General features: G+C 37.5%; 1 protein-coding gene across 5 annotated transcripts in view; it reads right to left on the minus strand.

The window, feature by feature from the left end:
• LOC136827029 (adenosine deaminase-like) overlaps nt 1-22022 on the minus strand; it is an 87477-nt gene that overhangs the window by 17527 nt on the left and 47928 nt on the right. For 3 of the 5 annotated variants that reach the window (XM_067084718.1, XM_067084719.1, XM_067084720.1), the window contains exon 1: nt 14119-15513. The exons of 1 other annotated variant lie outside the window; for it this stretch is intronic. In XM_067084718.1, coding sequence (XP_066940819.1) covers nt 14119-14466 — 348 coding nt within the window. In that variant the 5' untranslated portion in view covers nt 14467-15513. Of the gene's footprint in view, nt 1-12150; nt 12238-14118; nt 15514-22022 lie in introns of those variants that run through there. One more of the 5 variants, XM_067084721.1, reaches the window with a different exon arrangement.

The following is a 22022-nucleotide window of genomic DNA, read 5'->3' on the forward strand; positions in this document are numbered from 1 at the left end:
CAAGCACTGGGAACCTATGAGGTCATTCAGCGCGGAAACGGAAAATGACAGTAAAAGGTTCGAAAGGTGTAACAGGAGGAAAACCTCAAAGCAGTTGCACTATGAATCAACTGTTAGTAGAGGGTGGAAAGCAAGATGGAAGAAAGAGAATATGAAAGGAGGTACAGTAAAAGGAACGAAAGGGGGTTGCAGCTAGGGGCCTACAGTGCACCGCATGAGGTGCACTGACGGCACTACTCCCCTACGGGGTCTACACTCCTGTGGAGATTTGTGAAGGATAAAGAACATGAATTCTCCTTTACTAAACTTTTTTCATTTCCCAAAAATAAAAATGTTCTAATGTTCAAAAGTTGGGAAAAATCACCATTGCAATAACTTCCTGTCGTCGGCTGGTTTAGGTTACGTCGGCCTTATGCCAGCACTAACCCATGCCCTTAAGCACCCGGTACGTGCGGTAAAATTTGATGACTAGGGGGGATTGGTGTGGACCACCGGATGCCTCAACCAACAGAAACCTTTCTGACCTTGATAAGAATCTTTCAATGTGTCAACCCCCGACCCACAGTGGCTGATAAGCATCTAGGTATTATTATAAGAATATTAAAAGATACATCGTAATTCTTTTTATTCTTTATCTGAACATTATCATGCACAGCATGGAGATGAGAGGAAGGACTTTCAACATAGGAAGACCTTGGAATACATCTTGATAAGGAATCGTTTTCGAAATAGGTTTATCGTGAATGTTGTTTACAACTGTGTACAAGTACTTCAAGCGTAGATAATTGCAGTGTCGTTTGATTGAGTCTATATACTCGTACACATACCATAAGTATGCATGCATTATTTTCAGTTTTATAATTACTCTTGAAACTCGAGTATTATGGAGATGATATATATATATATATATATATATATATATATATATATATATATATATATATATATATATATATATGTGTGTGTGTGTGTGTGTGTGTGTGTGTGTGTGTGCGTGTGTACGAAAAGTAAGTATACAGTTAATCAGTTTCTATATCCAAGAGTTAGAGTAGGCCTCAAAATTCCTTTTAGTCACCTTCACATTTTCTTCTGAACGTTCGAAATTTCAAATTATTTATCTGAGAAAGTTCACTCTGAAGAAAAATCTATCAATTTTACTTGTTATTATCCATATTAAACTTCATCCCACTATCATAAATCAGTCAGAAAAACTTTCCATTGAAAATGGAAAAAAAATTCAATAAAAACATTCTCGAAATAATTTCGAATCTAATGTACCACCTCACCTTCAAAGGTTAATAACATAGCCGAGAGCCTTTGAACCCTTACGGGCATAAAGTGCCCAGACAGAAGAAAAAAAACCCACTAGATAAAAACAGAGATACCCAACATTGAATCCCTGGCAAGGACAAAAAAAAAATCAGAAAAACCTGTTTCTAAGGAGCCTTAAGAAGCCAGAGAATCCTGCAGGAGTCAGAGAGAGAGAGAGAGAGAGAGAGAGAGAGAGAGAGAGAGAGAGAGAGGTCCTCCTTCTCATGAACTTGAATTGCAAAGCACCAGGGGACGTGGTTAGCATAATCATGGCAAACAAAGTAAATTATGACTGTGTACCCAAGTGGGCCTCATCTGAATGGTCCAAGTGCCTGTTTTATGCGTATTATAAGTGGGCATGTGCTTTCTTATCACGTGTGCTTGGCTGCTTGCTTGTGTGTGATAAGAGACAGTCCTTGAAGAATGTTTAAGTGGCTCGGCAGAAATTGTTAATTCTGTTTAAGGTTTTTAAGTTACTTTAAGATTATTAGGTTTAAGTAGTGAACATTCTTATATTCCTCATTTTATTGTGCTTCAACTGTTGAATTGAACATAGAATTGCCTAATATGTTCTAATTTGTGCAATCTTCTCCGTCGACTCAGAACTCGACAGCTTTCATTTGACGCTACTGACCATTAATTCTGTGACGTATTTTAACTGTTTAGCTCTTAAATGATCGATCACAGGTCTATGAAAATTTTACTTCAGGAATGCACGAAAATGACCTGACCTAACTTTACCTAATCTTGTTTTACTGAGATGACCTGACCTGATCTACCTAACATTCTCTAATTTGTGTAATTTCTTCCATCGACTCAGAGCTCGATAGCTTTCATTTGACGCTACTGACCATTAATTCTGTGACGTCTTTTGAGTGATTAGCGTTTAAATGATCGATCACAGGTCTATGAAAAATGTATTTCAGGAATGCACGAAAAAGACCTGACCTAACTTTACCTAATCTTGTTTTACTGAGATGACCTGACCTGATCTACCTAACATTCTCTAATTTGTGTAATTTCTTCCATCGACTCAGAGCTCGATAGCTTTCCTTGGACGCTACTGACCATTAATTCTGTGACGTCTTTTGAGTGATTAGCTCTTAAATGATCGATCACAGGTCTATGAAAAATGTATTTCAGGAATGCACGAAAAAGACCTAACCTAACTTGACCGAATCTTGTTTTACCGAGATGACCTGACCTGACCTAAACTCATTTTACTGGGATGAAAATGCCAAACAGCAACTATATGACCCAGAGGTGTCTGAAACCTCCTCTTCCCTTCCTCGTCAGCATTCCAAGGAATCTTCTGAGTCATCGGGAATAAAACAGAAGAAACTCGACGTAGACAAAAACACGCGAGATGACGATCACGGTGACTTGGCAAAATTATTCCAGGCGTCATCATCAACAAACACTTCTTCTTCTTCTTCTTCTTCTTCTTCTTTGCCCATGACCCCGCAAAGAAAATGTTCCTCGAGGTCGAGTCGTTTCATAACAGGTTGCGACAAAGGAGTGACGTTATTGTGTCATAAAGATGAAAGGAAATGAAGGAAAATAAATAGAAGAACGATTGCAAAGCGGAATTCTCACCCCAAACATCGCGTGAAGAACATTCTCTGGAGAGCGCTATAGACACTGTTCAGGTAATTTTTTTGTAATTCGAGCTTTTTGTAATATAATTCTATATATATATATATATATATATATATATATATATATATATATATATATATATACCCTGAACTTTGACAGTTCGATAAAATGAACCTTTGATTATCTTTCACATCTATTTCATTATATAACTGCATTATATATATATATATATATATATATATATATATATATATATATATATATATATATATATATATATATATATATATATATATATATATATATATTGAACTTTGACTATTCCTATAAATAACCCCTTGGGACTTTGAACTATATTTCAGTACAATGAGAACGAGAGAAAGTCCAATTCAGATAACAAATTATCAGTGTCTGCGACTGTCTGTCTGTGAAGCTAGCACTCACAGACACCAACCTTCCTTGAGAAATCCTCTACCTGACTAAAACTTCTCTCCAAAATAAATAAATAAATAAATAAATAAATAAAATCAGGTCTCCTCATGTTTCTTTAAACACACAAGTCGGGAGAAAAGTGTATCAGGTTCCGAGACACGATTAAAAAAACATAAAAAAAAAATACTCGAGATGTCCTTTGATGGTTCATACAGAACACAATGGGGGCCGAACGAACGAAGCATGGCTCCGAATATTATAGGGTGTTCTGCAGACTTGGGCTACGCTGTCATAACACCGTTTCTCTCTCTCTCTCTCTCCTCTAGAAAATAACACCACTTCCCTTTCTCTCTTTCTCTAGACTTTAATAACACCGTTTCTCTCTCTCCCTCTCTCTAGAGTCTAGACTATACTAACACCATTTCTCTCTCTCTCTCTCAACTGTAGTACCAACATTTCTTTCTCTCTCTCTCTTGACTGTAATACCACCGTTTCTTTCTTTCTCTCTCTCTCTCTCTTAACTGTAATACCACCATTTCTCTCTTTTCTCTCTCTCTCTCTCTCTCTCTCTCTCTCTCTCTCTCTCTCTCTCTCGCATGAAATTATTATGAGTGGTAACACGAATAAGAAAAGTCAAACATTTGGCGGAAATTTCCTCGCAACGAAAATAAATTTTTGAAAAAATGAAACCACACATTTTACACCCGATTAATACACAAATCAAATAAATATATCTTTTAATACATTACCAAATTGTAAACATACAAAGAAATACATCCCTTTGAGAAGTATTTCCAAGGCACTGCAACTTTCCCATACAAACAATGGGGAAGGAACCAGGATTTATTTGAGAAACATCACTCTTCGTATGAAAGAAACAACACTATACTCCATTTCCACGACCTGCTGAACAGGTACAATAGTAAGTTTAACCCCCTCCCCCTCCCCCCCCTACCTAACAATGACCCAGTCCAACGCCGCTGTGTTGACCAGAGGGCGTGATATCCCGGGCATTGTCTCGTAACAAATACCTTATTATACAACAACATAAAATCACACCAAGATATAACAGAAACCAGATATTTGTTTTCCAAGGTTGCAGTCGCTCAGCCTCACCAATGAAATCAAACGAGGGATTGATTGATTGTAAAGTTACCTAGCGTCACACTGTCAGGGATCTGGCAAGGGAAGATAACGAACACTTCAGATAATAGTTATTATATGTGAATCTTCTGTTAATATGACGTAGGAAATATTTAACAAATTCCTCTTAGTTGGTGTGGCTTCGAAAGTATGAATCGTGATGTATTATTATTATTGTTATTATTATTATTATTATTATTATTATTATTATTATTATTATTATTATTATTATTATTATACAAATTCCTCTTAGTTGGTGTGTCTTCGAAAATATGAATCATATATTATTATTATTATTATTATTATTATTATTATTATTATTATTATTATTTATTATTATTATTATTATTATTATAAGACCTAGTTTTGTTTATACTATTTTTCTGCTTTTCAATGAGCTTATCTTCTTGAAGGATTAAAGAAATGAAAACACCACCATAAATCAAAGTCAAGAGTGGTAGCTATAATTACAAAAAAAATGAGATAATAACTAGATGAAAGTCGACACAAATATTTAAGTAAGTTTTAAAAAATGTGCAACTGGATCTGCCACATTTTTTATGACAACTGTAATCTATTTTCCAATTATTTGAATCCGTCCATCCCTACCCTACGCCAGTCTAGCTCGACACGTACTGAACGGTTTTTATTTCTGAGACCAAACGTGAAGCCTAACCTAAAAAGCCTTTCATTTCTGAGACCGAACGTGAAGCCTAACCTGCAGAGCCTTTCATTTCTGAAACCAAAATGTGTCGATTTTACGTTACCAAACATCTTTATAAGTTGTTAAACAGACAAAAACTTATCGTTATTAACGGAAGATCAAAAAACCTATCTGGAACCTAGCAACGCCCTGCCCTTAGTAGAGTGATTATCAATACTGAAGGGGGAGAATGGTATTTGACGTGTGCAATTTCCGAATCCTGCTATGGATTTCTGTTACGAGGGAACAGGGAACGATGCTGGAAGTGGAACTTCAATCTGCCTACGGTGAAGAATAAAAGATTTAACAGGATACAGTGAAGTTTGAACGTTGCAATATATTTTTCATTGTAATCTTTCCTAAGGCTGTTTACAACATCAAAGTAAATGTATCTTTCATCACAATCTTCCCTACGGCTGTTTAAAACATCAAAGGAAATATATCTTTCATCACAATCTTCCTACAGATTTTAACATCAAAGAAAGTATATCTCATCACAATCTCCCCTACAGCTGTTGACAATATCAAAGGAAATACATATCTCATCACAATCTTCCCTACGGCTGTTTACAACGTCAAAGGAATTATATCTAAATATATCTTTCGTCAAAACATCACAGGAAATATATCTTTCATCACAATCTTCCCTACGGCTGTTTACAGCATCAAAGGAAATATATCTAAACATATCTTTCGTTATAATCTTCCCTACGGTTGTTTACATTAAAGGAAATATATCTTTCATCACAATCTTCCCCACAATGTTTACAACGTCAAAGGAATTACTGTATATCTAAATACATCTTTCGTCAAAATGTTCCCTATGGCTGTTTACAACATCAAAGGAAATATATCTTTCGTCACAATCATCCCCACAGCTGTTTACAAGATCAAAGGAAATATATGTAAACATATTTCGTCAAAATCTTCCCTGCGGCTGTTTACAACATCAAAGGAAATATATCTTTCGTCACAATCATCCCCACAGCTGTTTACAAGATCAAAGGAAATACATCTATATCTTTCGTCAAAATCTTCCCTACGGCTGCTTACAACATCAAAGGAAATATATCTTTCGTCACAATCATCCCGATAGCTGTTTACGTAATCAAAAGAAATACATCTATATCTTTCGTCAAATTCTTCCCTACGGCTGCTTACAACATCAAAGGAAATATATCTTTCGTCACAATCATCCCGAGAGCTGTTTACAACATCAGCTCTATTTTGAGGTAACGTACGTTTTGAAAAACAAGAAAAACTAACATAAAAATATCAAAGTGAAACTCCTCAACCCAACAATACGCGGTCACCCACAAAAACTCCTCTATAAGTTCATGAGTCCGTGTTGGAGTTAACCTTTCTCTTAAGATAGTATCCACCAACTCAAATTGATGGTTGCGCTTTGAGAGGAATTCAAAAGACGTTTATAAAACTCCCCTTTTGATAAGGTCCTTTTGGGGGAATTTAGGCTCAAGGTCCCATGAAAAGAAGAAGAGCTCCGTTAAGGCCATGGGGTGGGGATGCGGGTTATCAGGACTCGTTAGAGAGAGAGAGAGAGAGAGAGAGAGAGAGAGAGAGAGAGAGAGAGAGAGAGAGAGAGAGAGAGGCAGGACATCCGAGGGGTAGAGAGAGACCAGATGCCCTCGGCTGGTACAGGAGGAGAGAGAGAGAGAGAGAGAGAGAGAGAGAGAGAGAGAGAGAGAGAGAGAGAGAGAGAGAGGCAGTAGAGAGAGGCAGCACATCCTGCAGAGACCAGATGCCCCTGGCTGGTAAGCAGGTGGGCGGAGAGAGAGAGAGAGAGAGAGAGAGAGAGAGAGAGAGAGAGAGAGAGGCAGTACATCCTAGGATAGAGAGAGACCAGATGCCCTCGGCTGGTATAGGGGTCCGGAGAGAGAGAGAGAGAGAGAGAGAGAGAGAGAGAGAGAGAGAGAGAGGGGGGGGGGGGCGGTTAAGCGCACTATAGTAATCCGTTCTGCCTTTTTGTGATAACAAAAACACACTTAAAATAAATACATCTATAAATTAATACATATATAACAACCGAGCTTTCTTGTGTGTGTCTGTGGAGAGAGAGAGAGAGAGAGAGAGAGAGAGAGAGAGAGAGAGAGAGAGAGAGAGAGAGAGAACTAAAACTAAACACAAACTATACGAAAATACATTTATAAGGTACAGAGACTATTGGTCATACTGTCATTCCAGAATTATTAATCCACAAACAGCAACTGTGCTTTCATCAGAGAGAGAGAGAGAGAGAGAGAGAGAGAGAGAGAGAGAGAGAGAGAGAGAGAGAGAAACTTTACCATATGAATATTAACTAAGGACCACAATATCCACGGCATTGTATTAAGATTCCATTTGGTATTCAGACTCGAAAAATTAATATAATTACTACGCTATAAATTTTGACTGCTAATCTAAATTTCATACAACATTAACAAGCAAAAAATGCGCCGAAGTTTCTTCGGCGCAATCGAGTTTTCTGTGCAGCCGCTACAGCGTGTAATAAAGGCCACCGGAAATAGATCTGTCTTTCGGTGGTCTCGGTATGATGTATGAGCCGCGGCCCATGAAACTTTAACCATGGCTCGGTGGTGGCCTATCCTATATCGTTGCCAGACGTACGATTATGGCTAACCTTAACCTTAAATAAAATAAAAACTATTGAGGCTAGAGGGCTGCAATTTGGTATGTTTGATGATTGGAGGGTGGATGATCAACATACCAATTTGCAGCCCTCTAGCCTCTGTAGTTTTTAAGATCTGAGGGCGGACAGAAAAGGGACAGAATAAGCTACGGACGGACAGACAAAACCGGCACAATAATTTTCTTTTCAAAAAACTAAAATGACGGACAAAATCATAAATCCCCTTACGAGCAGCTCACCAACAAGACGTGAACATATTATAACAGTCCCCTGTACCTCTCTCGATTTGAAAATAACGGAAAAAAAATTGAACGCGGAATCGTTTTCTTTGATAGTAAAATCACGTGTCAAGGGGTCAAGGACTGCTTTCAGAATAAAGCACAGAAGATAAGTTATCTTTTAAAAAATATACATGTATAAACCTTAAGTCATCAATCTTGCACGAAAACACTCGTGGATAAACAATGACATAACTACAATAATCTTGAAAATATCTTATCAGGGAATAGCTCCTGTTAGCAACCCAACCGGAGAATATAATTACAGCATCACCAAATTGATTAGATACCCAGATATTTAATTATCTACAATCGTAAAGTTAGCAAATATAAATGCAATCGATTCGTTATCAAGACAACACACTTATTAGTATTTGAGACAGAACAAAATTATATAGGAGAAATATTAAAAAAGATAAATTCTTACAAATGTTTATTAACGCCTCGTCATCTCAGCGCCTGCGGGTATTTTTTTTTTTTTTTTTCAACTGATCAAGCACAGGAAAGATTATATTAAAGATGAATGTACTGCGTCTTAATCTATGAATAAATTGTACGCAGTTACACATAAATACATACATAATATATATAAAGTATACATATACATATATATATATTTATATATTTCGAAATAACACATACCAAAGTAGAATTGTAAAAAAAATTGTCCAGATTTACTGTGGCTATTAATATCACAGACATATAAGGATTAAAGCAATGTAAGATGGAAGATCTCGGCTTCAACTCTATCAGAGAGAGAGAGAGAGAGAGAGAGAGAGAGAGAGAGAGAGAGAGAGAGAGAGAGAGAGAGAGAGAGAATACTCTGGGAAAACCTCCATACACGCGTCATTACCAATATAAAAAATATAAGATGAGTTGGTCTGCACCGGACTGAGACATGTTGTACGTGGATTGAATTCATGCGATTTTTCTTGCATTGGAGCTTATTTTATTTATAATATATATATATATATATATATATATATATATATATATATATATATATATATATATATTATTACTTGTATATATATATATATATATATATATATATATATATATATATATATATATATATATATATATATATATATATATATATATATATATATATATATATAATATAAACTCCAATGCAAGAAAAATCACATGAATTCAATCCACATAGAACATGTCTCAGTCCGGTGCAGACCAACTCATCTTAGCCATAGGGCAATCTGGATATGTACCAAGACACATTCCTACAGTGTAATCGAGTGTCTTGCTAATTTCTAAGTCAAGACTCACCTTCCTAGAAGTCAGGTAAATTATCTATTAAATGTATATCTCTTTCTAGCCTTTTTGGCACTTCAGTTCTATTTTTTATCATATATCTTCTTTATTTTCCTATATAAAGTATTTAGAGTACTCGTAAACTGGCAATGGGGTGCCTAGCATCAAATGTGCAAAAATTTTCTCCTCAGAGGCAGATACGTAGAGCTGATATTGGCAATTACAAAGGAACTAATGGATGTTTTTCCATTATACTGAGTTACATGCAGCTGTTGCATCTTCTGAACAGAGAGTTTTCTGTTTCCAATTTTCCATTAAGGAACTTAATACTGAAAGAAGGCGTGTTAGGAATTAAACAAAGGACAACATAATGGGTGTGTTGTCATCATTCAGGAGAGACTTTTGGGAAAATAAAATATCACTACTACCTATGAGACCTGAAACTCTTCAATAAATTATCTTTCATAATAATCATGGAACAGATTATTAATTATTAATTGTCTGGAGCAGCAGATCATTAGTTTCCAAAGTTTATCAAATGTTTAACAAGTAAGGTTGCTGAGAAAAAATCTTTCAAGAATTTCTTTGATAAATATCACTTGGGGGTAAACTTCAATATTTTATTCCACTTAATATGCTATTTATAGTATATTATTATTATCATTAGGTCTTTCTCCTCTAGATCGAGAACGCGATATGCTGTATATCAGGTCCACAATAATATTCAGTGGTGAATTATGTTGATTGTATAAAAACGTTACATGAGCTTTCGAACCCTGTCCTGGGTTCTTCTTCAGTCTAACATAATTCACCACTGAATATTATTGTGGACCGGATGTACATCGTTATCATTATTCAGAAGATGAACCCTTTTCATGTGGGGCAAGCCCACAGGGTCCACTGACTTGAAATTCAAGCCTCCAAAGAATATGGTGTTCATTTGAAAGCAAATAGAGAGAAACATCTTTGTGTACGCATTTGTTCAGGGGACTTGTAGCCTCGATCTGTAGCAAGAAAGCTTCTCAAGAGAATCTCATCAGTTACGTGATAAATCATAAAAGCAAATTTATCTCTTAGTTTAGCGGACACGATTGTAACAATAACATGATAGTCCAGTGCTTTTGCACTATAAGGGATCTATAAATAATATATTCAGTTACCAACCGTCTATAAAATTAGCTTCTTAGACAACATCTGAATCTATAAACCATCAGATGTTTTTCGTTGATATTAAACTTCACAATGAAATAAAAAATATTACTATTGACAATATATATATGTGTGTATACATCTCTTAAGACAATCTGATCGTCAGTGCACCTCACGTGGTGCACTGTAGGCACTGGCAAGGTTATATACAGACCTTGAGCATTTCTTAAGGTTCTTTGCAGAGTCCCTTCGGCCCCTCGCTGCAACCCTTTACACTCCTTTCACTATACCTCCGTTCATATTCCCTTTCCTACATCTTACTTTCCACACTCTACTGACAATTATTTCAACATTATTCTCAGCGCTGATTGACCTCATAGGTCCTAGCGCTGGGTCTTTGGCATAAATTTTATATTCCATTATATAAGGACGATCAATAAAAAATCATAAAAGGACACAAGGCCTTTGTATTATGAAACAATTAATGATTGCGCTAAAAATGAAAATAATATACAAGTAAATAAATAAACAATAAATATAAAAGATTACTAACAGGAAGAACTGCAATCAGGCCAAATTAACCTAAATAATCCATAGGAGATTCAATACATTCCTGTAGTTACCTTTCCTTTTTGAAGCGTGCAAAGTATCAATTTTAAGCAGAGTACCACCTTGAAGCAACAAAAGTATCAATTTTGAAGCTGCAAAAGTATTTAGTTTTGAAGTAACAAAACTATCAGTTTTGAAGCTACAAAACTATCAATTTTGAAGCTACAAAAGTAACAATTTTGAAGCTACAAAAGTATCAGTTTTGAAGCTACAAAAGTATCAGTTTTGAAGCTACAAAAGTATCAGTTTTGAAGCTACAGAAGTATCAATTTTGAAACTACAAAAGTATCAGTATTGAAGCTACAGAAGTATCAATTTTGAAACTACAAAAGTATCAGTTTTGAAACTACAGAAGTATCAATTTGGAAGCTACAAAAGTATCAGTTTTGAAGCTACAAAAGTATCGATTTTGAAGCTACAAAAGTATCGATTTTGAAGCTACAAAAGTAAATACCACAGCCAGGAGATTATTCGACAGTTGAACAGCGAAGTCGATCAGATAAGGATTTCTGGTAAAGGGCAGTTTGACATAATGGCAAATCGACAGAATATTAATTCATGACCCGACTAACCGGCGACATCCTGGGTCTCCAGATGTGCTAAGTATTAACATGTACTTGAGTACATGCACGGTATTATATAGATATGTGTACATTTATAGTGTACACACATACATTATATATATATGTGTACATATATAATACACATATATAAATATATATATATATACATATATATATTTATATATATACATATATATATAATACATACTGTATATATACTTATAAGAAACAAAACGCGGAACACCAGACGCGACAATAAATCATCTGAATACCCGAATTAATCTGGCGTTACAAAGCCAAAGGTCAAAGTCGCCTAAAATAAACAAGCGCCAAACCCACCCATGAAAATCATTCTGACTTCTTTACCAACGTCTTTAATCAACGATCTCATTAATTATTCATCTGTTTATCTAAGTTATTCAACTGTTTATCTAATTAACTCACCTGCAAGGATAATAAACAATTCTTAATGAGTCTACCCAGTAGGACTTCGAAAGAATCCTTCTGGCCTGACATTATACCGCATCTGTCATCACCCGAGTTCCTACCGTCTGGGTGAAGGAAGCAGCTTCAGGCGCGAACGGTGACCTTGAAAACTCTCTCAAGTTCAAAGGTGTACACCCCCTCGCGGAGATGGTCAGGGTACACGTTTCCCCGGGCCGAGGGAAGATGAAAGTGAAAGTATGGTACACGAGTACTCTCGGTTACTTTCCTCTCTCTCTCTCTCTCTCTCTCTCTCTCTCTCTCTCTCTTTAAAAATCTTACATGCTTCGATTTTGTTTAACCAAGACACCGATGCGTCTTTGTACCTAGAAAGACCTGACCTGTCAAGACAGCAGAATCTTTCACTCACCGAGAGAGAGAGAGAGAGAGAGAGAGAGAGAGAGAGAGAGAGAGAGAGAGAGAGAGAGAGAGAGAGAGAGAGAACGGGTGATCCAAGGGAAGCAACAGTGGCCTACAATAAAATAGCTTACAAACAATATATATATATATATATATATATATATATATATATATATATATATATATATATATATATATATATATATATATATATATATATATATATATATATATATATATATAGAAAGAAGAAAGATAAACGTCCTTCATCATCTAATCATTTCTACTCAATAATATATTACATATACCTGAAGGATTTTTTATTGATAATAAGTTCGCCGTCTCGCGTCACTGTAGTCCTGAGTTCTTCTCTTCCGTGGTTCGAGCCCACGAGACGGCGACCTTATTATCAATTAAAAAAAAATTTCCCTTCGGGTAACATATATGAAAATATATTATTCCCGAGGTAAAGTGAATTGGATATTAAAGGACGTTTGTAGCTTAATGCCTGTATATGAATCTCACGCAGTGATGTAAAGATTAAAATTATTCATATATATATATATATATATATATATATATATATATATATATATATATATATATATATATATATATATATATATATATATATATAAACAGTAGTATATTTAATAACATGACCTACTGATTAATTGGGAATGGCATCCAGCAGAGATGATCACCTGCAGTGCCACAAGCTCCACAACCGTTTCTCACTGACCCACTTTCTCACGATATTCCAACAAGTAAATTCAACCTAACCTCAGCATTCACTCGCTAAACACTGCTCAAATTCTTCACTCTGAAAATCACTAAATTAATATTCGCTTCACGACACAAAGGCCTTAATCCACTTAATCCACTTGCAACTTGGAACGTTTATCGTCTTACTTATCTCTGATGAAGTTGCGCGGCATTCGGTTCCATAATGAGTTCTATTGAATGTTTCCCAGTGACATCATGAGACAGGAATCTTAAGAATTCTGCTTGCTTGGGCAAGAAGTGTGTACTGGTGCTTGCATACATGTACAATCGTTTCATATAAGTTATATTTACTTATGAATGTGTGTGTGCATATATTTACAGTAAATGTATATATATATGTGTGTGTTCATATATACATATATGTTTATATATATACATAAGAAGAGAATACATTATTAATATTATAGGGTTAAGAGACGGGGGTGTATAATCTGATTGTTTTACTTTATTTCCAAGCCAATGACTTGGGAAATAAAGTCAACCTGGTCAGGCCTAGACCCCGTCCCTTATTTTCACTCAGGTAATGATAAATGAATCACGTACAAAAGGATATTAATCATGTATATATATATATATATATATATATATATATATATATATATATATATATATATATGTATATTATATGTACATATATATATATGTATATATAAGATATGTTAATACCAGATATGACCCATGCTGGGTCCGCTTACCGGCTCGTCTGCTACTGTGGGACATGCATAAATAATATACTGTGTATTATTAATTAATAAAAGAGAGGTATAGTTTGATGAATCTTACAATGGGCCCATTTCCGCCAGCTCTCGCCCCCTCTCTATCTGTTACAGCTGCCACTGCGGGCACTCTTCTTCTTCTTCTTCTTCTTCTTCTTCTTCTTCTTCTAAGTACCACCGGTTCAGACGATCGGTCGCATGTCATCTGCAGTTGTGCCTCTGCCCCTTCAAGGGGGCACTGAGCGTAGATGCCCTCTTCCCAAACAATGCCAGCAGACCCTCGAGGCCATATCCCCGCTCCCCACTCTAGGTCCCTTGGCACGGGGGCCAACTCCCTGGGAGCTGGAAGAGGCTGGGAGAGCGTTCCTCCGAGACCACCGGTTTCTCTGTCTCGCTGCTTGGGCGGTGGCGGCATTGATGGGTGGGGGGTAGGCCGGGACCCCGCCCTCTGCTTGTGTTCGGCGTTCGTTTGTTTCGACAGCCGTCATGAACTCTTGCAGTAGTGGGACTCTTTCTCGCAACGGCCCCTCCTTGCCGTGGATTATACAAAGCGCGAGTGTGGGGAGGGTCTTCGCTAGGACGCCCCTGCAAAATCTGTCCCTGCCGTCCTCAGTCCGGTCCGCGGCCGCCTCCAGGCTGTCGTAATCCGCCGAGATTCGATCAACGTAGGCAGCGATGGTTTCTCCGTGCCGCATCGAGGGGCAGTATGCGTATAACATCTCCCTCCGTTCTTTTTCGCTCAGGGCGAAACGTTGGGTGAGTCTTCGCTTATAATCGTCCCAACTTGTGAACGGGCCGTGGTCCCAGGCCCTTAAAAAACGATGAGCGGCTCCAGTCATCTTCTGATTGGTTAGCGCAATTCTTTGCAAGTCTGTCCAGTTTTTAGTCGCGATCTCTACACACTCCAAAAAGCGCTCGATGGATAAAAAACCTTCCTCGGGCCGTGAGTTGTCAAAGTCTGGTACCGGGAACGCGAGAACCGGTAATTCCCACACAGGCGGTTCCTGTTCAATTACGCCTGGTTTCGGGGGTTGCTCCGTCATTCCCGACGACGCAGAATCGTTCTTAAGATCCTTGATGGAAAGTCCTTTCAACTTGAGTAATCCCAAGACCCCTCCACAAGGCCCCATCGTCCCCTCCACCAATTCCCGCCTTAAGCACCGGGCAAATTTCGACCGCTCCACTCTCTTCGACCTTACTGGTATACTCCGTCATATCACTGTCACAGTCGGGACCTTTGGCCCTTGTTCCTCTCGTCCGCACCATTGTTTTTCAATTCATTCACTCCGCGGTTGGTTATAGAATAATACACTGTGAATTAGTTAATAAAAGAGAGGTGTAATCTAATGAGTCTTACAGTGGGCCCACCTTCAATCGGATTACTACTGACTAACGGTAAAAACGTGACGGTAGCGAGCTGCAGCGGTGGGAGAGGCGTGACGCAAGCTCGCCAGAAACGTCTCTGCCCGTCGGGGGAAAGTTACGGAGTGCCATGCCCAGGTCGCCAACGCTGGGGCCTTCTCACCTTTCCTCAGTTCCCCCGCCTTCTCCACTCTTGACTGCTATTGGACAGCCACTTCTTCTAGGCCCCGAGGACCAATCCAGTGGCTGCAACGGTGACGCCAAAGGTCCAACGGCTTTTGGGGGTGTTGTTTCCTTAGGCACCAAACATGACCGTTAACCAACATGACCGTTAACCAGCACAGTGCCTGTTTGTTTACCGCCCAAGATCTGGTGATCAAGGACTTCAGGGAGTTTCGCTAACACCTCCGGCATGGGTTTTATAGCATATATATATATATATATATACATAGTTATATATATATATATATATATATATATATATATATATATATACACGAGCTGATTCAAGACAGTTCTCATTTGAACAAAGCCTTCCCTGAGGAGATTTGAAATCCCACGAGCAGTTAAAACTGATTCTTTGTGTGTGCGCCTCCTAAGATTGAACCGCCATAAAATGGGGTACTTAACCCCCCAAAAAAACGGTTGAAAGCTGGCGTGGGTATTCGAGTGCCCTGATTGGTTTTCGAAGGCATACTTGTTCTAAAGACCAATCACCTTTCGAGGTGGGAGTGGGTGCCACGGGCGCGAAAGTGGAACAGCGCCCGAAAGGAAGGCAGTTGAGGACCGGTTTGTTTGCCATTAGTCATCAACTAGCCATTAAAGGGGGGGGACCCCTCTGTAGCTTAATAGATGTCCCATTACTTCATTAACGAACCGAACCCGATGCTTTATATGACCTAGAATGGGTCATATATATATATATATATATATATATATATATATATATATATATATATATATATATATATATATATATATATATATATATATATATATATATATGGTATATATATATATATATATAGATTCAGGGCTCTTAAAACACAGATGAAAACACTGATTTTTTAATTCTTAACCTTGTTGCTTTGTCCGAATAGAAATGCACGTAGGAAGAAACTATTTAAACCCATTAATATTTCTTCGTATGAGGATATCCTGTAAGCAAAGCACCCATCATTTTCCATTTCCATAGTGAATTTAATTGATGGTACTAATTGATTTAACTTGGCAAAAAAGTTATTTACATCCTCGTTCCCTGGCCATACACAAATTATGTCGTCAACATACCGAAGCCGTGTTACATTGCGAGGAATTATGTTGTTTAATATTGTCTTTTCAAAAAATTCCATTATAAATTTACCAGCAAAACCAAACAGGGAAAGAGAAATCCAAAAGTACAGATATAAACTACAAAATAACAACAAAAATACATATCTGACACAACAAAAATAAAAGAAATGAGGCTAATAATATACAATACATGCACATAAATATCCATGTATGTATATAGAGTCTCTCGGTGGAATGAGTACTTTATAATTAAACACAGAGGGTGACTAATAACAATAAGGATATATGTAGATGACGTCAGCAGCAAAAACATTTAAGAATCACACAAACACCGACGAACAAACAAACAAACAGTCGCGACAGGTACCAGGGGAGATGAAAAGGAAACGCCGAATTAGGAGGGCCATCAGATCACCGCTGAAAACGATGTTGCCAGTTGCCCAGATTTGGCGGAGCTGGACCAGGGCTAGAGCTAAAGTAATTCTCTTTAAACCTGCAGATACACTGTAGAGAGAGAGAGAGAGAGAGAGAGAGAGAGAGAGAGAGAGAGAGAGAGAGAGAGAGAGAGAGAGAGAGATCTAAAATTAATCGTGATAATAATGTTCAAGAAGAGAGAGAGAGAGAGAGAGAGAGAGAGAGAGAGAGAGAGAGAGAGAGCTAAACTATTTATAATCCTGATAAATATGCTCAAGAAGTGATCGAGAGAGAGAGAGAGAGAGAGAGAGAGAGAGAGAGAGAGAGAGAGAGAGAGAGAGAGAGAGTTATAAGTATTCCTAATAATGATGTTCAAAGAGAGAGAGAGAGAGAGAGAGAGAGAGAGTTAAAAATATTCCTGATAATGATGTTCAAGGAGAGAGAGAGAGAGAGAGAGAGAGAGAGAGAGAGAGAGGCAGGGCTATGTTGGTTGACGGGTATCATTATGAGAGAGGCGACGGCCGGTCATCTTCTGCCCAACCGCCCACGGCCTCTCTCTCTCTCTCTCTCTCAGATACCACAGAGCTTCTTCCTCCATCCCTGCCCACGCCCCCTGAGTCCATCCTCCTCCCCTCCTCCACTCGTCCCTGGCGTGCCCGGGGCCAAAATGCCCTCTCGGGGAACTTCGACGGGGAAAGAATTTAATCATGCAATGCAAATGATTGAGAAAGGTTCAGTTATTTCTTTATTTGTTATTGTTAAGGATTTTTAGTTAATATCGTCAAGGGCATTCTGAAATGACACGTAAGTGTTTATAACAAAATTGTTTTTGAAAGCGAAGGTTTAGTCTAAAAAGAGTTCTGTTTTGTTTACACACATACATACACACAAACACACACACACACACATTTCTGACTCACATCGGGATCGAACCCCAGTCTGTACAATGAAAGGCCAGGGCGCTACCAAATGACCCAATCAGGTCATAAAAGAAGTAGAAGGAACCTTACAAGTACTTCTGTACCTGATGTTTCCCCGAGAGAGAGAGAGAGAGAGAGAGAGAAGTTTGCATGGCTTAGTAACAGCTTTCTGTTACCAAGGTCATATATATATATATATATATATATAATTATATAAACTGATTTATATAGAAATTCATGTTTGAGACGTAACAGAAAATCTGCCAGTTGTTTGTACGTCTTTGTGATCAGAGAGTAACGAACAGGTACTGCTGATTCGTCGAACGCCATACGATCGCTGGGGTTTGGTGTGGGCGATTCAAATGAGTGCCACACATCGAAGACCCTTATTGGCTACTTTCGATTACAACAGACCAATCAGCTGAGGTCTACGACCTAAGCAAGTTCAGTCTGAAAAGTTAATCAAGATCAGTAAGGGTTTAGCGATCGACGGGTCGGGGTGCGTCTTTAAGACAGTGATAGGCGTGTCACCTCAGAGTACCTTTCGACTGTAATTGCTTAATTAAGTAGCATAGTATTAGCAACAGGGCCCTGTGTAACTATTAAGGAAAATACACATGTGTTAATTGTACTTTACGCATTTCATTTGCACTGGTAGAACCTATATATGACTGTGAACCAGGACATATACTGTATGGATATATATATATATACATATATATATATATATATATATATATATATATGTTATATATATGTGTGTGTGTGTGTGTGTGTATGTATGTATATATGTATATATATATATATATATATATATATATATATATATATATATATATATACATATATATAGATCACATAAACTGTCCCAATTAACCAAATGCTTGCGGATTGATAATGGTAATTTTATATCCTTGCAAGTACCGTCGTGATTGATAGATTGACTTAGAGTTACTAAATCTGGCGTCACAACATCTAAGTTATTGAAGCTGACTAACACCTTAGATATGTTGCTGTTGTACGGACGAGTTACAAGTCTTTCTGTTGATATAATTTTCTCAAGTTTTTATAAGCAAAAACATGAAAAATAGTGAACTTATAATCAACTGGTCTTTTGAGTAGAAACAGATTCATTCTCTCTCTCTCTCTCTCTCTCTCTCAGCAAAGACTCCTGGTGCTTTCGGATTGTATACAGGCTGATTCTCTCTCTCTCTCTCTGCAAAGACTTCCGGTGTTTTCGGATTGTACACAGATTCATTCTCTCTCTCTCTCTCTCTCTCTCTCTCTCTCTCTCTCTCTCTCTCTCTCTCAGCAAAGACTCCTGGTGTTTTCAGATTGTATACAATTCGTTTTCTCTCTCTCTCTTATGCAAAGACCTCGGGTGTTTTCCGATTGTATCCAGATTCATTCATTCTCTCTCTCTCTCTCTCTCTCTCTCTCTCTCTCTCTCTCTCTCTCTCCTACACCTGCAAATGGAGATGAATGGCTGTATGTGCCATCACCGTATTCTTATGTATATTATTCATAATCTTACTATTACCATTCGTATAAAACCTTAAGTAAGCGATTTTCAAAAGTCTGAAGGTACATTCATTAGTGACTGAAATTCCTCTCTCTCTCTCTGTCTCACGAGTCTCACGAAACAGACAAAAACATATATATACTATGGAAAGGTTGCACAGACCAGTCGAGTGACATCACAGTTCTTTTCATAGCCCTGACCTAAGCGAGGAACAGCCCAGGCCAGCCAGCATTAAGGTGAAGGCGAGAGAGGTCCCCCCCGCCCCCGCCCCCCCAACACACACCAGACTCGTCGAGTGATACGATAAGCAAGAGGTGAAACACTGCAGCTGAACTGGAAGATTTTGTTGTTGGGGAAAATCGGTAAACAAGTAAACAAAACACTTGAGTGCTTGCGAAAAGCACTCAGATGATATATGGATTGAATTTGTAAAATTTAGGCCAAAGGCCAAGCACTGGGTGACCTATTATTATGAGGTCATTTAGCACTGAAAGGGATATTGAGAGTAAAGAAGGTTTTAAAGGTGTAACAGGAGGAAAACCTCGCAGTTGCCAAAAGGTTTTCAGGAGAGGGTGGAAAGTAAGATAGGAGAAAGAGAATATGAACCGAGGCACAGTTAAAGGAACGAAAGGGGTTGCAGCTAGGGGCCGAAGGGAAGGTGCAAAGAATCTTAAGTAGTGCCTACAGTGCACCTCCTGAGGTGCACTGACGGTATTAACCCCTACGGGTACAGCTGCTCTAGGAAGAAGGAAAAACATTCATGAACATATTGAAAATATGAAGCTGTAATGGAAATCCCCTGTACCTCAGCCTTTCAATCTGAGGACGTTTGAAAGATATATTCGTGAGACCACTAGTTAACATAATTTAACCTATCAGTCAATTGCAAACATCTAAACCATTCTAACAACGCTGATGAAATCGCACACTAGAAATATAGTCTTCAAAAACCTGTCATTAGCTAATAATTATTACATCCACCCTCCAATCATCAAACATACCAAACTGCAGCCCACTAGCCTCAGTAGTTTTTATTTTGTTTAAGGTTAAAGTTATCCATAATCGTACGTCTGAAAACGATATATGAAAGGCCACCACCGGGCCGTGGTTAAAGCTTCATGGGCCGGTGCTCATACACCATGATACTGAGACCACCGGAAGATAGATCTATTTCCGGTGGCCTTGATTTTACGCTGTACAGAAAACTAGGCACATTTTCTACTTGTTTTCTTTTCGTCGGGAGTGACTTAGCAAGTTAAAAGCCTCGTCAACTTTGTAAACAAATACAGAACAACGACAGAGCGGGAGCAGAGACACTCCGGAACTCGTGAAACTTGATATCTTTCTACAGATATAAGGAGTAAATGCTAGAAGGAATTTTCTGTTTAATATGACAGATGCATTGGACGGAAGTAACTGGGGCACACTTGGGTGCAAGTTGTGCGTTTTCAAACTACGTGTACTAAGATAGTGCAACAACATTACATCATTTTTTACAGCAAGGGATAACGAGAAGGTCGATATGAATTTAAATATGATCACTTAACTGACTTACGTAGATTCTAAGAGGTTTAATAATAGATAAAATTAATATTCTACACTTGTAGAAAATCCTACATCAATTTGGGAAAAAATATTATATATATATACACACACACACATATATATATATATATATATATATATATATATATATATATATATATATATATATATATATATATATATTAGAAGGATCCACAGTAATACTCTTGTTTAGAAAGACGAAATGTATTCGCAAACATATTCACAGAGCTTAGAGAATTTCGTCCATGTATTTTCACAAATACATTTCCTCTTTCTGAGAGTATTGCTGTGGGTCTTTTTACTGATTACTGAGAAGTTAATGATACGGTGTTTGTTTCATATATATAAATAAATACGCACTGTATATATAGTTATATATATATATATATATATATATATATATATATATATATATATATATATATATATATATATATATATATATATCCATAAGGAACCTAAGGAAGACATCTCAGGCATTTGTATGGTATTACTGCTTACATTTCAAGGCCTAGCTTCATTATCAAAGCTGAAAAAATTATATACAAATACATTAAAACTTCTCTAGTTCCTTATGGTTATATTTGGCTGGTGATTTCCACCATCCATCCTTCTATATATGAATATTATATATGCGCCTATCATACTATGCAGATTTAGACATGATACAAAACAAATACATACTTGCTTCGCTAATTACAGAAGATAAGAATAAGGATAAATTTCACTTCTTCATCACCAAAAATCTAAGCCTTCCTTCAATCAAGTGCTACACCATTCAAATAAACACGAAATATATACTAAGCATTCTCAACTCAGTCGGTTCCTTAAGCAGGGATTTGCGGCGGGATAAGGGTGTCATTTCCCCAAATCCTGACGCAGAGGGGAACAAGA

The sequence above is a fragment of the Macrobrachium rosenbergii genome, chromosome 41 (assembly GCF_040412425.1).
Source record: "Macrobrachium rosenbergii isolate ZJJX-2024 chromosome 41, ASM4041242v1, whole genome shotgun sequence".
Taxonomy (NCBI): domain Eukaryota; kingdom Metazoa; phylum Arthropoda; class Malacostraca; order Decapoda; family Palaemonidae; genus Macrobrachium; species Macrobrachium rosenbergii.